Below are 18,082 nucleotides of genomic sequence, written 5' to 3' on the forward strand. Positions count from 1 at the left end.
ATTTTATTTTGATTTCTTGGAACCTGATTCCCTCGGCTCCGACAGAGGGTTCTTCTGCATCTGTACAGGATAGTCTCTTGAGACCAGGTTACTCCGGCGCCGCCCAGGTGGTTAGTTATATATATCATTTTGCCTCCAATCGTATGAAGTCCAACTCGGCACCAAACTTCTGCCCGAACGGCTGGGCCTCAATACCGGAAACTGTATTATGGGGGGGTTTTTTTTGGTATGCCTTTTCCTGTTTTTCTTTTTTCTTTTCTTTTCCTTTTTTTTTTTTTTTTGTAGTTCGTCCCAACCAGTTGAGGTAAGCAAAAGGCAAAATTGTGTCCATGGATGGACCTTCCGTTCTTTTCGGCTTGGATACTACACTCCAACATCTAACATCTGTATATAACACAATATATATAGATGTCTACGGAGTAGACGGAGTAGAGTATATATGAATTATACTGTAACACTATATAATACTATAATACTACAGAATACCCCCAGTCTTCGGGAGGCGTCCTGCATGAAGCTCTTTTAAGGCAGGAAATACTAAAATCCGCCGTCCGTGCGTCAGAGTATCAGTGCGCTATACTCGACGTCATATAGGGGTCTGGCCCCCCTAATTAGCCTTCTTTCTGTTTTGGTATACGAAATAGCAAGTTTCAAACTACATACATAATAGGGATACCATCTTGGCACTTTATCATGCCCCCGATCAATACCGTGATTGGCACACATTGTTCTCTTGTGGCGTGGAAATTCTAAGTATGATAGGTAATTTGCTGACTTATATTGTCCTCATCAGGTATGATCCATGGATATTCCATGATAACTCTCATGAGCACAAGAATCACAGATGCCCAGACGTTCTTCTCCGCTCAAACAATCCCCACAACTTACCGTGGTGCGGGGGATCACTCCATCGACTGGCGAAAAAGGGGCCAAACTAGACAAGGATGGCCGCGGGGGTTTAATGAGCATACTTCGTAGTCTACCTACCCCAGACGCTACTCGAACTAGTTATACTAGCCTGTTCGTAAGAGGTACATCGGTGTACTCATCCTCACTTGAGGACGTATCCCAGTAGATTGGACCAAACACCCTTGTCGTCGCATGTGGGAGACGGGCTGGTCAATGGTTATATGCCGCATTCTCAGCAATAATAGTCATCTTATAGTACAGGGGTAGAGCGTCCACAAATGCCAATCACTATTACAATTGTGGTACAGTTTGCCCCGCGCAGTGGAAGTTCGGCCTAAACATCCGACACAACACGCTCTGCAGCCATTTCCGGCGCCGATGCATGCGATTCCAAACCGACCTAATCCTATAAAGGACCAAGAGGCAGATGTATCATGGGCAATTGCCCGGGTTGGCTACACCTTGACCGTTTCAATAAAATAATAATATTATTTTGCATGATATCCTGTCTTTTAGTTCGTCCTATTCCATATCCAGGTTTGAATTATTAGTTGATTTTCTCCAGGACGCATGTACCTACAGTACCTACAGTCCCCGAGCGCCACCTACACCCCGAAAAGCGATCAAAGCACACGAAGACGAGCATCGCCTCTACTCACCAGGCGCAATTCTATTCCCAATCCCACATCCCTCATCCAATTCGGGATCTGCGCTGATACTCATTGAGGGAAATTGCTCGTGTTGATCCTGCTGTATGACGAAAGGGGTAAGAATGTCTTCGCTCTTCTGTTTTTGATTGAGTCCCGGTTGACCGGGCGTGTGCCACGCGCTAGTCCCTTATTACTCTGTGTTAACGTCAAGCTGAATTTGAAATTTGGCTGTGCTGGGTACCGGACATTAGACATCCGTGGACTATGCGCTATTTGTATATGGTGTTTGTGCGCAGGCACGGTGCGATGTGGTTTGATTTAGATCATTGTGCTCGGTTGATATCTACTCCGTAGTGGTTTTGATGTTCGAGTAAGCACCAAAGGTGTTTGGTATTAAATAATAATAAACTGGAATAGCCCTGTTGATACATATCTCTGAATCCCTGATTTCCACATGTGATTGTATACAAGTCCACAAATGCGACTCTCTTGTCTTGGAAAACCATTTATAGTCCACATGAAGGCAAAGTGCACGATCACAAAGTATTCGATATTTGCCTATCATTGCCGAACAAAGCTAAACCACCTGTCCACCGATCTCATTTACTCGCAAAGATCGACTGGCTGAAGTCAACTAACTTTTCTACTTATGTTTGCTTTTCCCTTCCCTCTCGTACTCTAAGACTCGGCAGCCCTAAAAGCCGGTGACTGACGATGGTAGCCGCTTAGCCCTCGCAACCTGTTCGAGCGTTTTCCCATGCACGGGTCCCGTTTTGTATGCCTTGAATAAGCGGGATAGTCATTTCCAAGGTTGCTTACACTACTAGCTACTAGCTCCACCGGGACTGTAGAGTATAGTCTACGCTTTAACATGGACCTCCCGTTCATTAATATCTACTCTGTGCTAATACTCGACTTACATAATTTTAGCTTGCCCAATTGGGGTGCCGCCACTTTCATTATTTCATCTATAAGTGAGCTCACATACTTTACTAAGGTTAATAAGCAGTCAGATGATCTACGGATACTTACTGAACGCTCAGGGCACGCTTAGTGAGTACTTAGACCAACCCTGGAGGTGAAATTGGTGTACCTACTCACTTGTCCGCTAGGATTAAAGAATCCATCCTATGAACTTATTAAGACTATGGTATGGATGGCCAAAAAGTTGCCTCTGTATCTGAACCAGCTACGAGGCGCTTATTCGTAGCTGGTATTCTGCACCTAGGGGAACGACAGCCCACGAGTGCATTGATGATTCAAACATGACGGGTAAATCAGTCATCGTATAGCGTTCCCGCAGAAACTGATCGGGCGACTTGTGACCCTAGGATAAAAAGTAAGGAAACTACTCGAACACATATGATATCATAAATAGCCAAGATCATGTGAGTCCCTAGCATTCTAGCATGACGCTCATTACATCCATTAGACGTAAGAACAATCTACCATTTCGGGTTTGTCTAGACTTGAATAGCAATGCAGCAAACATCATTCCTCCATTACTATACTACATGTATTTACTTCACGTAAGTGTGATCTAGCACGCAGATAGACAAATGAGGACTTGAATTGCATTTAACTCTTATTACAATTACGTTTGATATAAGAAGACCACGTTCTAGCCTGCTGTGGTTGCTGGGGCGAATCTTCTTCCAAAGCCATAATGACTTCTGCCCTTCGTTCATCAAGAAGCCCTCATTTCAGTCAACTCGTGTCACGCGTTGCTCAGAGACGTGGAATTCCAACAACTACCACCATGACACCCCGCATCATCGACACGATCAAAAAGGATCACCGGGAGATTGAATCATATTATGGCAAGATAATTACCTCCAAGGACGAGGATGAACAGACCCGCTTCCAGAATCTGTTTACCTGGGAATTAGCTCGACACTCCATTGGAGAAGAGCTTGTTGTTTATCCTCTCTTTGAAAGACTGCTATCCGATGGTGTAGCAATGGCCAATAAGGACCGTGATCAGCACCTGAAAGTAAGTCAAGCTCCTCTGCTACCTATCATGGTTCTAACGTGATGTAATGGATATAGGTCAAAATGCAACTGAAGGCGTTCCAAAACATGACACCTTCAGATACGCAGTTTGTTCCTGCTATCAGGGAGCTGATGGAGAACCTTTCCGAGCATATCAAAGAGGAGGAGAGTGACGATTTGCCTAAACTGGAGCAAGCCCTGTCTCAAGAGGATAGCGAGGGCTGCTCTAAGAGCTTTGGCCGAACGAAGATGTTCGTCCCTTCTCGTTCTCACCCTAGTGCACCAGACAAGCCTCCGTACGAGACAGTTGTGGGGCTTCTAACGGCGCCGATCGATCATCTCGCCGACCTCTTCCGTAAGTGGCCGGATACTTCTGGAATGCCTAATCCCTCTACGAAATAAAATTCGCTGGTATGAGCCTTGGAGGCTGTATGCATTCTGTTATAATTCTTTCCGGACATTGTATACTTCGAATGCTGTTGATTGACTTCATTACCGTATATGTTATATATCAACCAATGTTGATTTAGTGGTTAGCTTATCAGTTACTTTGGATTGAGGCGATGATCCATAAATTTGGGTTGTTATACAATCCACGATTACGGTGGCGTGACAAAAATCGACATAAACTCTGCCCAGGGAGGATTTGGGTCTGGGAAATCACACAATATCATTGGCACCAGCCTAGTTTCACCCCAGCACCTCTTTCCTTCCTTCGATTAACTTCTGTGCCTCTGAGTCAACCTAGAGGTCAGGTTCAATTTGCATCATGAGTGGAAAGACACACTGGCGGACTCGTGCAAGCGATGGATTGCCTAGATCAGATTTCCGCAGTGGCTCTGTCGAGCGTATCATGATATTTATCATTCAAGCCAATCTTGCTCATTAATTTCGTGATTTTTATATCTGTCCTTAAACACCTAGCAAACCTACATGTACATACCTAATTCTAAATACGTACTGTCTATGTTTGAGGTTGGCACTTTGATCTACTATTCGACAACTAAATATACATTGACATCATAGTGGCGTGGTGTCTTTCGACACGAAGCTCCTGCTCTTGAGCCTACATACACACACGAGATCAGTAGAACTTGGCCCCACCATTCTATTCTCATGGTTTATGATATTTCTTGAAACTTCCCCAGATGGATCGTGGTGAAGCCATGGGAAAGTGTTCAGTGGGGGCAACATTGAAATATGGCAAGCTGGGGTTGAATAGACGTCAAGGTGACTCCATCCATCCCATCTGGTAAGAGCCACCTCGTGGCGTTAGATATAGTTAGATATATAAATACGCAGTGAATTTAGCATGGAATCATACACTTCAATACTTCAAACTATCTGCAATCACATATTACTACTCCGTACATATCACAATGGTCGACAACCCTAACCCCGGAAACTTCCACAACCGACCTCACGAAGAGGTTGAGCAAATTGCTCGAAAGGGTGGACAGTCTAGCCATCACAGTGGATTTGCTTCTATGGATACCAATAAGCAGGTTAGTAAAAGCAGCTTCTATCTATTTTGATATAACAAACTCACACTTTTAAAGAGAGAGATTGCCTCGAAGGGCGGTCACGCTTCACGTGGAAAATTCGAGCCAGGGAGCCCTAGAGCCAAGGAAGCAGGTCGGAAGGGAGGTCGATCCGCCCACCACCAGCCGGAGGAATAGGGTGATCCTTTCTGTCATCTTCGCCGCGGCTGGCAAGCTGTTAGCCTCAGCTACTATGTACCCTTTGGCTGTATGGTGAAAGGAATCAAATGAACTTTCCAACATTAGGATTATAAGAAAGGCCTCTATGTCTGTTCCTTGAAGTGATAACATTCATTTACGACCTCCGCTTCAAATGGTGAAATTGGGGCTTCTCGCCTAGCTCTTTTACATCACCTGGTCCCTGTATCCAAGACATAGACCTTATCTAGAACGTCTTAAAAGCTGGTTTTTATAGTCTTTTAGCTCCCTTTATGCCCAACCTTTTCAAATCTATTACTCTGCGGGGAACACGCACGTTTGGGGCCGTTGTCAAGATTGAATTTATGCATGTGTTAAGGTGCTCTGAGACACATCTGATACCCGCTGTCGTCAAGGCCCACATGGGGAATCTTGATAACGTTCAAATTCTAAGATTGAAGGCCAAATCAAGTTACCTAGGTAATTGAAATTAATTGAAATTAATTAAATTAATTAAAATAATCCCGTTAATCAAAAGAAATCAAGTTTTAATGTGACTGCCTGATGTATATGGCTTGAAATACACTATGCGTTGCATAGGAGAATAACTTGTTTAGTGTATCCTCACATGAAAAACACGCAATCACCCACCGTTGCCGAGCAACGAGATTGATCCCGCGTCGATCTAAGTCTCGATCCATTAAGTTCCCTCTTTCTTTGTTTAGGGCGACCAAATAGACTCGGGTGAAGGAAAAAAGTGATTCTTGGTACTATTAATGATTGGTCTGGTAATATAGAGAGAGGCCCAGCTCGGATCGTAAACAAGTTTGCTAAACTTCCTACTTTGTACAATGTTACCCCTTCAATATCTCTTTGCTTCTCTACCTTTTCCTTATTGATATTGACACGTTGATGTTAACTGTCAAATTTAACTACATTTCACTGTCCGAAAATAGATCTTCGCGTGGCACGCCATGCTCGCCGATCCTGGCATGTATCCCTGCTCCTGATTGTCTCAGATCGCAACATGAAGCACCGAAAAGCAAAGGCATTCCTGCTTGCGCTTCTTGCGCTAGTTGACCCCTCTACTGCAATCCCATACACTCCATCTTCCGTTTTCCTTTCCCCACAACACAATGACTCCCTCGCGTACATCTTCCGACCTAGCTCCACTGGTCAAACCGAGTTCGTCTCCCTCAACCTATCCAGCAGTATCGACGCCGACAATCTATCTTATCAAACCCTGCTGAAGAGCACGTCGTTCCACAGTTCTGATCAGAATTCAAGCTTTGTTGCTGCCATCAATGATCAAGGCCTCATCACTGTCTACTCGGGCAACTGTCACAGCGCATCCGATAACCCGGTACTATGGCAGTTCCACCCAAACAGCAAAAGCTCAATCGGCAACGGGACATGGGATAGACTGCCAGTCATCACTAGCGACGCAAAGACGGCACCGAACTACCTAACGGCAGCGTTCACGTATTCGGCATCTCACCACGAAGATGAGAGTTCCATGTACGCTTTTGGGGGGATGTGTCCATTCGCGAACAGCACGGACGAAACATGGGTCTCGGCAGCCAACTACTCCCAGTCAACAGTCGTGTTAGGGCCGAGTCCCTACTATAACACCAAGTTCACCGCTGCCACTACCGGCAAGCGCGCACCACCCGTCGCTGAAGCTGGAATGGCCGTCGTGCCGCTCCAGCCTACCTATGCTGCCGGGTCTACGGGGAAACAGCAGGACTTTTTGTTTATTGGTGGCCATACTAAGCAGGCGTTCCTCAACATGTCACAACTTGCCATTTTCTCGCTGCCACAGCAAAGCTGGAGCTTTGTTTCTGCAACCTCGAATTCGACACCAAAGACTGAGCTGACTGCTCGGAATACCGTTTCTATTGAGCCTCGCTCCGGCCATACTGCGGTTCTCTCGGAAGATGGCAATAAAGTGTTTGTATTTGGAGGTTGGGTGGGCGATATGTCTGTCCCTGCCGAGCCGCAATTTGCAGTTCTGGACCTCGCAGAAGGGTTTGGCGGAGCCACAGAATGGATTTGGACAGCAACCTCCTTTGACGGATTGGGAATCGCCAAGGGTGCTGGCATCTTTGGACATGGAGCGGCAATGCTCCCTGGGGGCGTGATGATGATTTCTGGGGGCTACAATATCCCGAAATCATCCTCGAAACGGGCTTCAGCAACTGCACAGTCCAACTCGCGGATCTATCTCTACAATGTGACTTCGAGCAGCTGGGTCACCTCTTACCGCAATCCTGCAGCCAGTTCATCGAATGCGTCCTCCAATTCCGGTAAGCTTTCATCATCCCAAAAGGCCGGCCTAGGGGTTGGATTGGGCATTGGATGCCCCGCTGCTGTGGCCATTGTTTTGTGCGGATGGAACTACCACCGAAAACGCCGTGTAAAGGGCAAGCGAGACTCGCAGCTACGGGAACTTGCTTTGGGGGCAGAACGAGCTCACTTCTGGGCCCGAGATTGTCCAACCCAAGCAAGTAGCATTCGGAGTTCTGGAATGAGCGAAAAAAGAGATGCCTCCATGTATCCTTGGTCGGCAAATCGTAGCCAGACAACGCGACCAAACTGGAATGACCAGGGCGAAGGCACGGCAGAGAGGACTGGCCTGCTGATGGACCCTGCTAGTCCAGTCAAGAATAACCGACCCCCTGTGATGCCTCCAGTGAACAATAGGCCATTCTCATTTCGAAACAGTGAATACCGGCGCAGTGATGCTACTGGTGATATCCACCCTATTGATGAACGCGAGGAAGACGAAGCGATCTTCCGAGAACATCTCATGGCAACCATCCCAGCTGAAACAGGACCCACGGTTAAGACGACGGAGCCCGAAGACCCCTTCTCAGATACCCCCTACGCAACTCCTCGGAGCACCATATTTGGCGTTGGCCTAGGTCCTTTCTACAGCCGGCGAAAGGATATTGGAGCTGTGGATGCCGAGTCCCCGACAAAAAGCGACCGAACAGCCACCAACCTGTCAGACAACTCAGCTTTCTCCTTCCCGTCCACCCAGCCTGCAGGCAAGGTCAACCAAGCACGAGGCATCGTTGTCGATCGACCTTTGAGCTGGGGCAGTGGACGCCAATCACTGGAATACATCGCCGCAGCCTCAACACACAGCGACCCAGACGGCGTAGCGCCCTCGGAAAAATCAGTATCAGCGGATTCCTACTCTACAGCCCAGACAAACATGTCCCACCGCCGGTCAGAGAACGAGTCCCTCTTATTCGACGCCCTCGACCAACCCGCACCCTCATCCCCCTCAAAACTGCCCCGAGAATCAAAACCCAAAGCCTCCGACTGGGTAATGAACACCATGCGCCGAGCCCTAACAATGACCCGCCGCGGCCCCGACAGCGAACTATACTCCGACGCCAGTACCGCTAGCACAGTGCACCACGCCTCCGGCATTGACCGCCGCAGCACGCTAGCAGGATCCGGTCAACAATCCACAGGCTCGGGTCCCAGCACGCCGCGCCGAGCAGTCAGCGCTTCGGCAGAGTTATTCCGCCGTAAGCAGGGTGCCAAAGACTGGAACGCGCGCAAGCGTGTTTCTGACGATGTGTTTAACACTGCCCGGTCTACACGCGATGATCTTTTCATCGGCGCACCCGGATACCTGGGTAACGAAGCTGGTTTCGGGGATGACGAGGAAGATGTCCATGATTGGGACTTGGAGGGTGCTGCTGAAGGCAGACGAGTCCAGACGACTTTTACCGTTCCTCGAGAGAAACTCCGTGTCGTTAATGCTAACGCTGGCGATATTGATAGTATGTCTGAGCGCTCTGTTAGTTGGGGCACTGGGAACCGGAGGGTTAGTACCTAGATCTGAGATCTGGGGGATTGTTCTTTTCTTCTTTTTTTTTTTTTGTTTTACTTTCTCACTTGTACTTTTGCATGTTCCATTTTTTAAGGTGAGGTTTGGTGTCTGCATCTATGAGAGACACCTGGAGATGTGTTGTGTTTCATTGCATTGCGTCGTTTGTACACAACTTGGGTGTGTGAGCTTTTGTTAACTTCATTGGCGTCTTACTTTTTGTCACACCGTTTCTTTGTGGGTGGCTGCTGTTTTCTGTCGTTTTGATATCCACAGCGATGTTTTGATGCCGTTCCGAGATGAGATGAGATGATTGTCCTGACGAATCGATGTTCCCCGTTTTTTTATGACTCTTCGCTAGAGAGTAGCGTTTGTTGGATTAGGTAGCGAGTCCAAAATTGATCTCCTGCTTTAAGATTAAGCCTTTAGTGGCAACTGCAGTTCTTACATAGATAGCTTCATACCATAGATATTTCTAGAAGACGAGGATGTAGGCTATCCCGAAATTGGTAAATGCATGAATATGACATCTATATAACACTTTTGTAGCTCCATGATGCATCGAAGACGTATATAGACTCAGACATGACCCTTCTTAATAACGCTTGCATATAACATTTTTAATATAACTTGTCAGGTTTCCTCCCATCTACGACGCAGGAGCACCAGTCGCAGGGTGAGTGGGAATAGTCTGAGGCTTCCGGGGAAGCAAGTTCTTAGCACCCTCACGGGCATACTGAGCCATGAGAGCGTCCATGACAACGAGCGACGACATAGCCTCAACGATAGGGACAGCACGGGGGGTAACACAAGGATCATGACGACCCTTAGCCTCCAAGACACCCTCCTCACCGTTATAAGTAGTAGTGGTCTGGGCTTGGCCGATAGTAGCAGCGGGCTTGAACGCGACGCGGAAGTAGATGGACGCGCCGTTGGAGATACCACCCTGGATACCGCCAGAGTTGTTAGTCTTGGTCGTGAGGCGGGGGCTGCCTGCGGTCTGGTCGACGATGAAGGGGTCGTTGTGAATTGAGCCGGGGACCTCGCAGCCGCCGAAACCGGAGCCGATCTCGAAGCCCTTGGTTGCGGGAATGCTGAGCATCGCGTGGCCGAGCTTAGCTTCAAGCTTATCGAAGCAGGGCTCGCCAAGTCCAACTGGCACGTTGCGGATCACACATGTTACGGTTCCACCGATGCTGTCGTGGTTGTCGCGGAACTTCTCGATGACTTTGGTCATGCGCTCAGCGGCGGCGGTTTCCGGGCATCGGATGGGCGAGAAGGAGTCGACGGTTTGGCGGTCAATCGTCTCGATCAGCTTAAGGAATTCCGGGTTCGTGGAGGGGGAGGGGTGTTCGGGGGTCGGGGGGAAGAGGTGCTCGTTGCCAACGGAGGAGACGAAGGCGACAATTTCGATGTTATGCGCCAGGCTGAGGAACTTCTCAGCGATAGCGCCGGCGGCGACACGGCCTGTAGGGGTCGGGTTAGCGAGAGTACTCGTTTCCGATGTTGATGGTTACACATAACGTACCAATGGTCTCACGGGCGCTGCTGCGACCACCGCCGCTGCTGGCCTTGACGCCGTACTTCTCAAGGTAGGTGAAGTCGGCATGGCTAGGGCGGGGGTACAGGTCCATTGTGCTGTTGCCGTAGTCCTTAGGACGCTGGTCCTCATTGCGGACAACCATGGCAATTGGTGTGCCCAGAGTAATGCCGAACTCTGTGCCTGACTGGATCTCGACTCGGTCCTTCTCGTCTCGCGGGGTAGTAAGGGCGCTTTGGCCGGGACGGCGCCGGGTCATTTGAGGCTGGATGTCGGCCTCAGTGAGTTCTAGGCCCGGAGGACATCCGTCGACGATACAGCCGACGGAGCGACAGTGGGACTCGCCATAACTGAATCGTAGGTGTTAGTAGTGATGTGTGTGGTGGGGGTGGGCAACTTACGTGGTGACACGGAAATATTGACCCCACGTCGACATGATGAGCGTTGAAAGATGGTCACAAGGTAATGAAGTAAAAGTATAAGTTCAAAGACCCCGAGATCAATAAAAACAGTAGAATAGGAAGAGAAAACAAAGGTGATGACTGACCGCAAGTAGAAAAAAAGGAAATTGGAAATCGACTCATCGCTGGAATTCCTATCTGGGACTAGCGCAACCGACTATCGGCCCATAACTTTTGTGATGCGATCAATAACTTCGCCCACCCTTGCTCCAATGCTCGCCCTTCGAGGATATTCCTCGTCTTCGGCACTTTGGACTAACCCACTAAAGCATGGCTGGATTCGCCATAATTCATCATATCCCGCTCACCAATTCGCCGAGCTCGCCAGCCGTCCCTCCTCTTTACACCAGATCTACCAATCGCTATCAACAGATCCCTACGTGAACCTTTCGATCGAACACTTCCTACTAGAAAATGCCCCGGCAGAGTCCAGCATTTTGTTCCTTTATTCCAATCGACCATGTGTAGTCATTGGTCGCAACCAGAACCCATGGCTTGAGACAGATCTCCGCGCACTTTATAATGACCGCAGGAACGGCACGACGGGAGAAGATGAAGCTGCAGTATTTGTGCGTCGGCGATCAGGCGGCGGGGCTGTCTTCCACGATGAAGGTAACCTAAATTACAGCGTTATATGCCCGCGTACCTCGTTTACGCGCGACAAGCATGCCGAGATGGTGGTGCGCGCACTTCATCAGGTCGGGGCTACCAACACCAGTGTCAATGAGCGGCATGATATTGTCATGGCCCGAGCAGAGGGAATGCAAAATGATCCAAACGAGCCTCTGACACGCAAGGTGTCTGGCTCTGCGTTTAAGCTCACTCGACACCGGGCCCTCCACCACGGCACTTGCTTGCTCGATTCCCCGAATATTCATGACCTTGGCCGGTACCTGCGATCATCCGCCCGCCCGTATATCTTAGCCAAGGGCGTTGAGAGCGTTCGTTCTCCGGTCGGGAATGTCTCGGCTGCGTTAGCCGACTCGTTCTTTTCCATGCAGAGCGTGATTCAGAGTGTGATCGAGCAGTTTGCTCGGCTCTACGAGGTACATCCCGATGCTGTTCTCAGGGCCCAGCGTGCTCATGCAAATGAGCCTGAAGTCTTTGCTGGGGACTCTTGGGTTGCTGGCACAGTGGGAGAAGTGCAGGGCGAACAGGTGCCTGCCATTGGGAAAGGAATTGCCGAGTTGCGCTCGTTGGAGTGGAAGTACACTCAAACACCGCGCTTCACTTTCTCGACGTACCCCATCGAGGAAGATCCCCGTGAACGGTCGCCATTGCCCTCTTCGCTCCCCTCGAGTACTCGTGCGTTCCTCCGTCTGCAGCACGGCGCTATCGTCGAAAGCCACATCTCTGTCTCACCTGACGAGTCCATCGCATCTGACCAAGCCAGTCGCGTCCATTCGGCACTGAACGGACAGAAGCTGCACGAGATTACCTTGGCCCGGTGGACCGAGATCCTAAAGCAGGGTCTTGGTGAGACCGAAGGAGTCGATGATGCTCTTGTGAAAGAGCTGGCCCGATTCTTGGGTGGCCTTCTGGGGGGTTAACTGCCCAATTGTATTGATGCCATGCAATTCGTGGCGTGTATAGATATTGAATGCTCTTTGACCCTATGTACAAATATAATACCATGATATCCTATATGAATAGAGCCACATTATTGGTTGCGTTACCTGTCTCCTTCATTGGTGGACGATAATTTCCCCACTTATCAGATTCTCACAGCCTCTTTCGGACAGACTAGCTTCTCGTCACTGATGATCTCCCCACGTTACGTCGACCGGCTAAATGCGAACCCCACGCCAGCCCCAGGATCCCCCCAGAACTACGCACAGATCCAACTGGCTGAATCGGCATTCTCAGCGAGTTCCGATTCGCACCAAAATGACCTCTGTGATGACTATACATCGGCATAGTCATGCGAACCCCGATATCAAGTGCCTATTAAGCAACTAATAATCGGCGATTAACCCGACGCCAATCTTTATAAAACCTACAATCACCCTATCAAACAAAACAAAGCTACCATAACAGCGCAAACTCTTTATAACCTCCAAGCCTACAGACGTACCATGTCTATCCACGCTAACGGCCGAACCCCTCACATGCCTTCAGCGAATCCCTGTTCCGGACCAGATCCGACCTACAAGAAGCATGTCGTGCCATTCTCGACCCGCTGGTACCCCTCTTTACACCAGGCGGCACACGCGTCAAAGTAGGCACGTCGACGACACGATTCGACGAAGGCGGGGCCCAGATTGAGGGATACGCCCGCCCACTATGGGGCCTGGCCTCGCTGCTAGGCGGCGAATATGAATACGCCGAGGCCGAGCGCTGGCGCCAGGGGATCATCAACGGGACTGATCCCGAACACCCGGAGTTCTGGGGTCATATCGAGGATATGGATCAGCGCATGGTGGAGATGTGTCCGATTGGGTTTGCGCTTGCTGTTGCGCCTCATGTCTTTTGGGATCCATTGACGGAGAAGCAGAGGGGGGATGTTGGTAGTTGGCTGGCGAGTATTAATGCGCGCGAGATGCCGAATACGAATTGGTATGTTATGGCTTGATCTCCTTAGGACATTCCTTTTTTGAACGTCGATTGAATCAGTTGGCTGATTATGATTGGGACGATTGTAGGTTGTGGTTCCGTGTCTTTGCAAACTTGGGCCTCAGAAAGAATGGCGCTGAGTACTCTTTGTCTCGTATCGAGGCTGATATGGACCATCTGGACACCTTCCATGTTGGCGGAGGATGGAGCAATGATGGACCTAAACGGCATCATCAGATGGATTACTACTCGGGCTCATTCGCTATTCAGTTCTTGCAGCTTCTTTATTCCAAGCTGGCCGGTGACTTTGATCCTGAGCGTGCTGAGCGCTATCGCCAGCGGGCAAGGGAGTTCGCTAAAGACTTTGTGCACTACTTCGATCCTAACGGTACGTCTCGGGTCTTTCTGATATGATTTTCTCTTTTCTTTTGATAAGTGGCTTGGTCCTAACTAGAGCTACTATCAAATAGGCAGTGCCATCCCATTCGGACGCTCTATGACCTATCGATTTGCCATGGTTGGATTCTGGGGTGCATTAGGCTTCGCAGATGTCGAATTACCGGAACCACTGACATGGGGCGTGGTGAGAGGGATTGTCCTTCGCCATTTCCGGTGGTGGTCTACGCAACATGACATGTTCAACAACGATGGCACGTTGAGTCTCGGATACTCATACGCCAACATGTACCTAACGGAGAATTACAATTCCCCCGGGTCACCGTACTGGTGCTGTCTCTCGTTCACCCCACTGGCACTACCGGAGACACATCCCTTCTGGTCCGCGCAAGAGGAGCCTTACCCAAGTTCCTCTTTGCCTGAAGTGGTAGCCCTCAAATACCCCAAACACATTGCCATCCGTCGTGGTGGACACTCTTTCCTGCTGTCATCTGGGCAAGCATGCCACTACCCCCTCAAAGCAACACAAGCCAAGTATGGCAAGTTTGCATACAGTTCTGCCTTTGGATACTCGGTTCCGACGGGTGGATACCAGCTGGAGCAGCATGCTCCAGACAGCATGCTGGCGTTATCAGACGACGGCGGCGATATCTGGCAGACTAGACGACTGGCACTCGATGCACGCTTCGAGGAACCAGAGCTCAATGGCCAGCCTATTCTTGTGTCTGGTTGGAAACCGTGGCCAGATGTGGACATTGAGACCATTCTTATTCCGCCGACGGAGGAAACTGAGAACTGGCACCTACGCGCTCACCATGTGCGCACCGGTCGCGCTCTGCAAACCTCTGAAGGTGCCTTTGCTATTTACGGATGTCGCAGTGATAATGGTCGTACCTTAGGGCCTATGACTGGTAATGATTCTGAAGGGACAATGCATGACAGCCGAAGTGGACTTGTCGTTTCATCGGCTGGGGCTGTCGGCATTGTCGAGCTCCATTCGGCTATTGAGCGGGCTGGTCGTATCGTCCTGGCTGATCCGAACTCTAATATCATTCATGGCCGCACACTGTTGCCCTCACTTTCAGTGGACTTGGCAGCTGGCCAGGATTGCTGGTTCGTCTCGGCCGTTTATGCTGTGCCAGACCATCAACGGGATTGGAAGGCAGCTTGGGAGAAGAAGCCAGTTATTCCAGAGTGGCTACTGAAGAGGATGGAGAGTACAGATCAGAGTTGATTTCTAGTAGACATTCGAATTTGATATTGTGCAATACCCGAGAACGGTGAGTCTGGAATGAACCATGGGATTATCATCCTATTCTGGAAAGGTTTACTGTATTGGGATTAGCCTCAAGTTTTTAAGTTTCCCCGCAGTCCGGGGTAAGATCAACAGACGATACCCTACTTTCAGCCTTCCAATGTCCTCCTCTCGTTTTCTCGGCTAAACCCACCTATTCTCTTATCTCCTATTTTTGCCACGCTTAAATCCCCGGGAAAACTAGCACATACAAAGTACTACATACAAGCCTAGAACTTTACCCCCACACCCCTCCCGCCCATCTAAGAGCTGCACGTGAATCAGCCGTAAACATCCTGGACATTTGGATCCTTGGCTCAGTCCCCAAACACCCTAACCATGTGAGCAGTAGTAGCTTCCTGCAACCCGTGTCAGTCTTGCATCGGATTCGTGGATGTTTTCGTCCCTTCCCGTTCGCCTTGTTTCGTATCCCTGCTTTTGTCCTATAGGTCGCTCGGTGGCCAGCCAAGATAACTGGGCTTAGAATTACACCTCTCATAGGCTTGGGCTCGTAGTCTCTTTCCATCTTTTATACGTAGATCAATTGCCGTCGGCATCTCGAGTTTAGCTTCGTCGTGAGCTGTTCTCAGAGAATTACTTTTAAACTGGCTACTCCCCTCCTCGACTGAGGTCACTGCAATCATCTTGATTAACCCCTTTTGCTACTATATAAGATGTCGTGGCTTCTAAAGAAGATTGTTCACAATGAGGCGATGAAGGAAGATCCGAAGGAGATCTACGGATGGAGGGTCTTTATGCTTGCCTGCTCGGTTGGTCTCTCGTCGGCGATACTAATGACAATAATGCTAGAATTACAGAGCTAATGCTGCCCAGGCTTGTTTTGGTGGAATGCTCTTTGGCATGGACTCCGGTATTATTGGCGGAGTTCTAACCATGCCAGGATTCAAGAAGTGAGTTCTTCCAGCTCCCTGGCGTTTAGCTATTCTGACCAGTGTCATTGATGTAGGACATATGGCCTGGAAGATATCTCCAAGGTCGCGGCAGCAAATCTATCGGCCAATATTGTCTCCACACTCCAAGCAGGATGTTTCTTTGGAGCTCTGGTTGCCTCCCCGATAGCAGAGAAATGGGGTAGACGACTTTCCCTAATCGGCGCAGCAATTGTAGCTGTACTTGGAATTGTCATGCAGACTGCAGCCAGCGGCCACATTGAAGTCATGTACATCGGACGGTAAGACACATATTCCCGTCTCTAGTCCACCCATCACTTGAAGCTAACATTCAAACCCCTAGACTAATCACTGGCTTCGGAGTCGGTGCAGCATCCATGATCAACCCACTCTACGTTTCAGAGAATGCACCACGCGCAATCCGCGGCGGTCTAACAGGTCTATACCAGCTCTTCATTACAACGGGCATTATGCTCGCCTTCTGGATCAACTACGGCTCCCTGCTCAACATTGAGGGTCCCGCAATGTACCTTGTTCCACTAGCAATGCAGGGTCTCCCCGCAGTGCTCCTGTTCTTCGGTATGTTGATGTGCAATGAGTCCCCCCGCTGGTTGGCCAAACAAGACCGGTGGGAAGAAGCCCGTGCGACTCTCTCCAAAGTACGCAATCTGCCCTCTGACCACCCATATGTGGAAGAGGAGTTCGCGGCCATTGCCACCCAGTTGGAACAGGAGCGCGCACTTGTCGCTGGGTCCGGCTTCTGGGACTTGATGAAAGAGATGTGGCTCATTCCGGGTAATCGCAAGCGCGCGATCATCTCTATCGTCTTGATGATTTGCCAGCAGATGACTGGAACTAATGCGATTAACTACTATGCGCCCCAAATCTGTATGTCACTCCCATCCCCTAATATACCGTTGAGGGACCCTCTAGCTAACAAGTCACAGTCGAAAATGTGAGCGCACACTTCTATCTTTAATTCCCCAAAGCGAAAACATAATCAGATGCTAACCACGCCCCATCTCCAGCTCGGCGTAACCGGCAACGCAACCAACCTCTTTGCAACCGGTGTCTACGGCATCGTAAAGATGGTCAGCTGTGGCGTGTTCCTAATCTTTGTAGCGGACTCGCTAGGCCGACGCCGCTCCCTTCTATGGACCTCAATCGCACAGGGTCTGGCAATGATGTACATTGGGCTTTACGTGCGCATTGCGCCGCCAGTTGAGGGTGCACCTGTCATCCCGGCCGGGTATGTTGCGCTGGTGTGCATTTTCCTGTTCGCGGCATTCTTCCAGTTCGGATGGGGACCCGTCTGCTGGATTTACGTCTCCGAGATCCCGACTGCCAGGCTGCGCTCACTGAATGTTTCTTTTGGAGCTGCTACGCAGTGGCTGTTTAACTTTGTTGTTGCCAGGGCTGTGCCCAATATGTTGGCTACTGTTGGTGATAATGGTTATGGGTGAGTTTGGCTGGTGGGCTGGTGCTTTACACTGTGGGTTTGCTGACTTTGGGCTGTGCAGAACGTATCTTATTTTCTCGAGCTTCTGCTTCTCGATGTGTGTCTTTGTTTGGTTCTTTATCCCGGAGACGAAGGGTGAGTCGAGTCCTCCGATAGTACATGATGGTGTTTTTTGCTAACTATGGTGCGCCTATAGGTTTGTCCCTTGAGAAGATGGATGAGCTCTTTGGAGTTACGCAGCTTCTTGAACATAAGAATGCTGACGCGGAGCGAGCCTCTATTGGCGATGGGGATAAGTCGTCCCAGGTGCATGTTGAGAGGGTGGATCAGTAGGAAGTTACTAGTTTAGGTCTAGATTGAATGTCAATGAATGAATATTGAAAGCGATCAA

At 49.5% G+C, this 18,082-nt stretch overlaps 7 protein-coding genes across 7 annotated transcripts; 6 read left to right on the forward strand and 1 right to left on the reverse strand.

The window, feature by feature from the left end:
• Window positions 1–3,067: 3,067 nt before the first annotated feature.
• On the forward strand, window positions 3,068–3,953 carry N7455_002937 (uncharacterized protein; the record flags this gene model as incomplete). The annotated part of the gene is made up of 2 exons (XM_040955234.2): window positions 3,068–3,552; window positions 3,609–3,953. Exons 1-2 carry the CDS (start codon window positions 3,226–3,228, stop codon window positions 3,951–3,953), a joined length of 672 nt encoding a protein of 223 aa, XP_040814362.2. The 5' UTR covers window positions 3,068–3,225.
• Window positions 3,954–4,864: 911 nt separating this feature from the next.
• N7455_002938 (con-10 family general stress protein) lies at window positions 4,865–5,385 on the forward strand. The gene is made up of 2 exons (XM_040955221.2): window positions 4,865–5,056; window positions 5,111–5,385. Exons 1-2 carry the CDS (start codon window positions 4,931–4,933, stop codon window positions 5,228–5,230), a joined length of 246 nt encoding a protein of 81 aa, XP_040814424.1. The 5' UTR covers window positions 4,865–4,930; the 3' UTR covers window positions 5,231–5,385.
• An 872-nt stretch (window positions 5,386–6,257) lies between these two features.
• On the forward strand, window positions 6,258–9,086 carry N7455_002939 (uncharacterized protein; the record flags this gene model as incomplete). The annotated part of the gene is made up of 1 exon (XM_040955079.2): window positions 6,258–9,086. The coding sequence occupies one exon, from the start codon at window positions 6,258–6,260 to the stop codon at window positions 9,084–9,086; it is 2,829 nt and encodes a 942-aa protein (XP_040814481.2).
• A 640-nt stretch (window positions 9,087–9,726) lies between these two features.
• N7455_002940 (bifunctional chorismate synthase/riboflavin reductase [NAD(P)H] ARO2) lies at window positions 9,727–11,160 on the reverse strand (the record flags this gene model as incomplete). Its single annotated transcript, XM_040955251.2, has 3 exons — window positions 11,019–11,160; window positions 10,606–10,967; window positions 9,727–10,544 (listed from the first exon to the last, which is right to left on the reverse strand). Exons 1-3 carry the CDS (start codon window positions 11,051–11,053, stop codon window positions 9,727–9,729), a joined length of 1,215 nt encoding a protein of 404 aa, XP_040814353.1. The 5' UTR covers window positions 11,054–11,160.
• A 130-nt stretch (window positions 11,161–11,290) lies between these two features.
• N7455_002941 (putative lipoate--protein ligase) lies at window positions 11,291–12,628 on the forward strand (the record flags this gene model as incomplete). Its single annotated transcript, XM_040955062.2, has 1 exon — window positions 11,291–12,628. One exon carries the CDS (start codon window positions 11,291–11,293, stop codon window positions 12,626–12,628), a length of 1,338 nt encoding a protein of 445 aa, XP_040814294.1.
• A 569-nt stretch (window positions 12,629–13,197) lies between these two features.
• Window positions 13,198–15,261, forward strand: N7455_002942 (glycoside hydrolase family 154 protein; the record flags this gene model as incomplete). The annotated part of the gene is made up of 3 exons (XM_040955248.2): window positions 13,198–13,634; window positions 13,721–14,019; window positions 14,102–15,261. Coding segments are annotated over 3 exons (1,896 nt in total), but the record flags the coding sequence as incomplete, so codon positions are not given.
• Window positions 15,262–15,995: 734 nt separating this feature from the next.
• Window positions 15,996–18,024, forward strand: N7455_002943 (sugar porter family MFS transporter; the record flags this gene model as incomplete). The annotated part of the gene is made up of 8 exons (XM_065604383.1): window positions 15,996–16,091; window positions 16,156–16,232; window positions 16,289–16,513; window positions 16,576–17,120; window positions 17,180–17,187; window positions 17,261–17,691; window positions 17,753–17,826; window positions 17,888–18,024. The coding sequence occupies 8 exons, from the start codon at window positions 15,996–15,998 to the stop codon at window positions 18,022–18,024; spliced, it is 1,593 nt and encodes a 530-aa protein (XP_065462874.1).
• Window positions 18,025–18,082: the final 58 nt, after the last annotated feature.

The sequence above is a fragment of the Penicillium solitum genome (genome assembly GCF_028829755.1).
Source record: "Penicillium solitum strain IBT 25940 chromosome Unknown utg000001l_segment0_segment0, whole genome shotgun sequence".
Classification (NCBI taxonomy): Eukaryota; Fungi; Ascomycota; class Eurotiomycetes; order Eurotiales; family Aspergillaceae; genus Penicillium; species Penicillium solitum.

What these genes read in the sequence shown, in the direction of transcription:
- N7455_002938 (XM_040955221.2), top strand. Translation starts at nt 4,931, where the DNA reads ATGGTCGACAACCCTAACCCCGGAAACTTCCACAACCGACCTCACGAA. An exon ending in CTATGGATACCAATAAGCAG is followed by an intron (nt 5,057 to 5,110) that starts GTTAGTAAAAGC and finishes ACACTTTTAAAG; the next exon opens with AGAGAGATTGCCTCGAAGGG.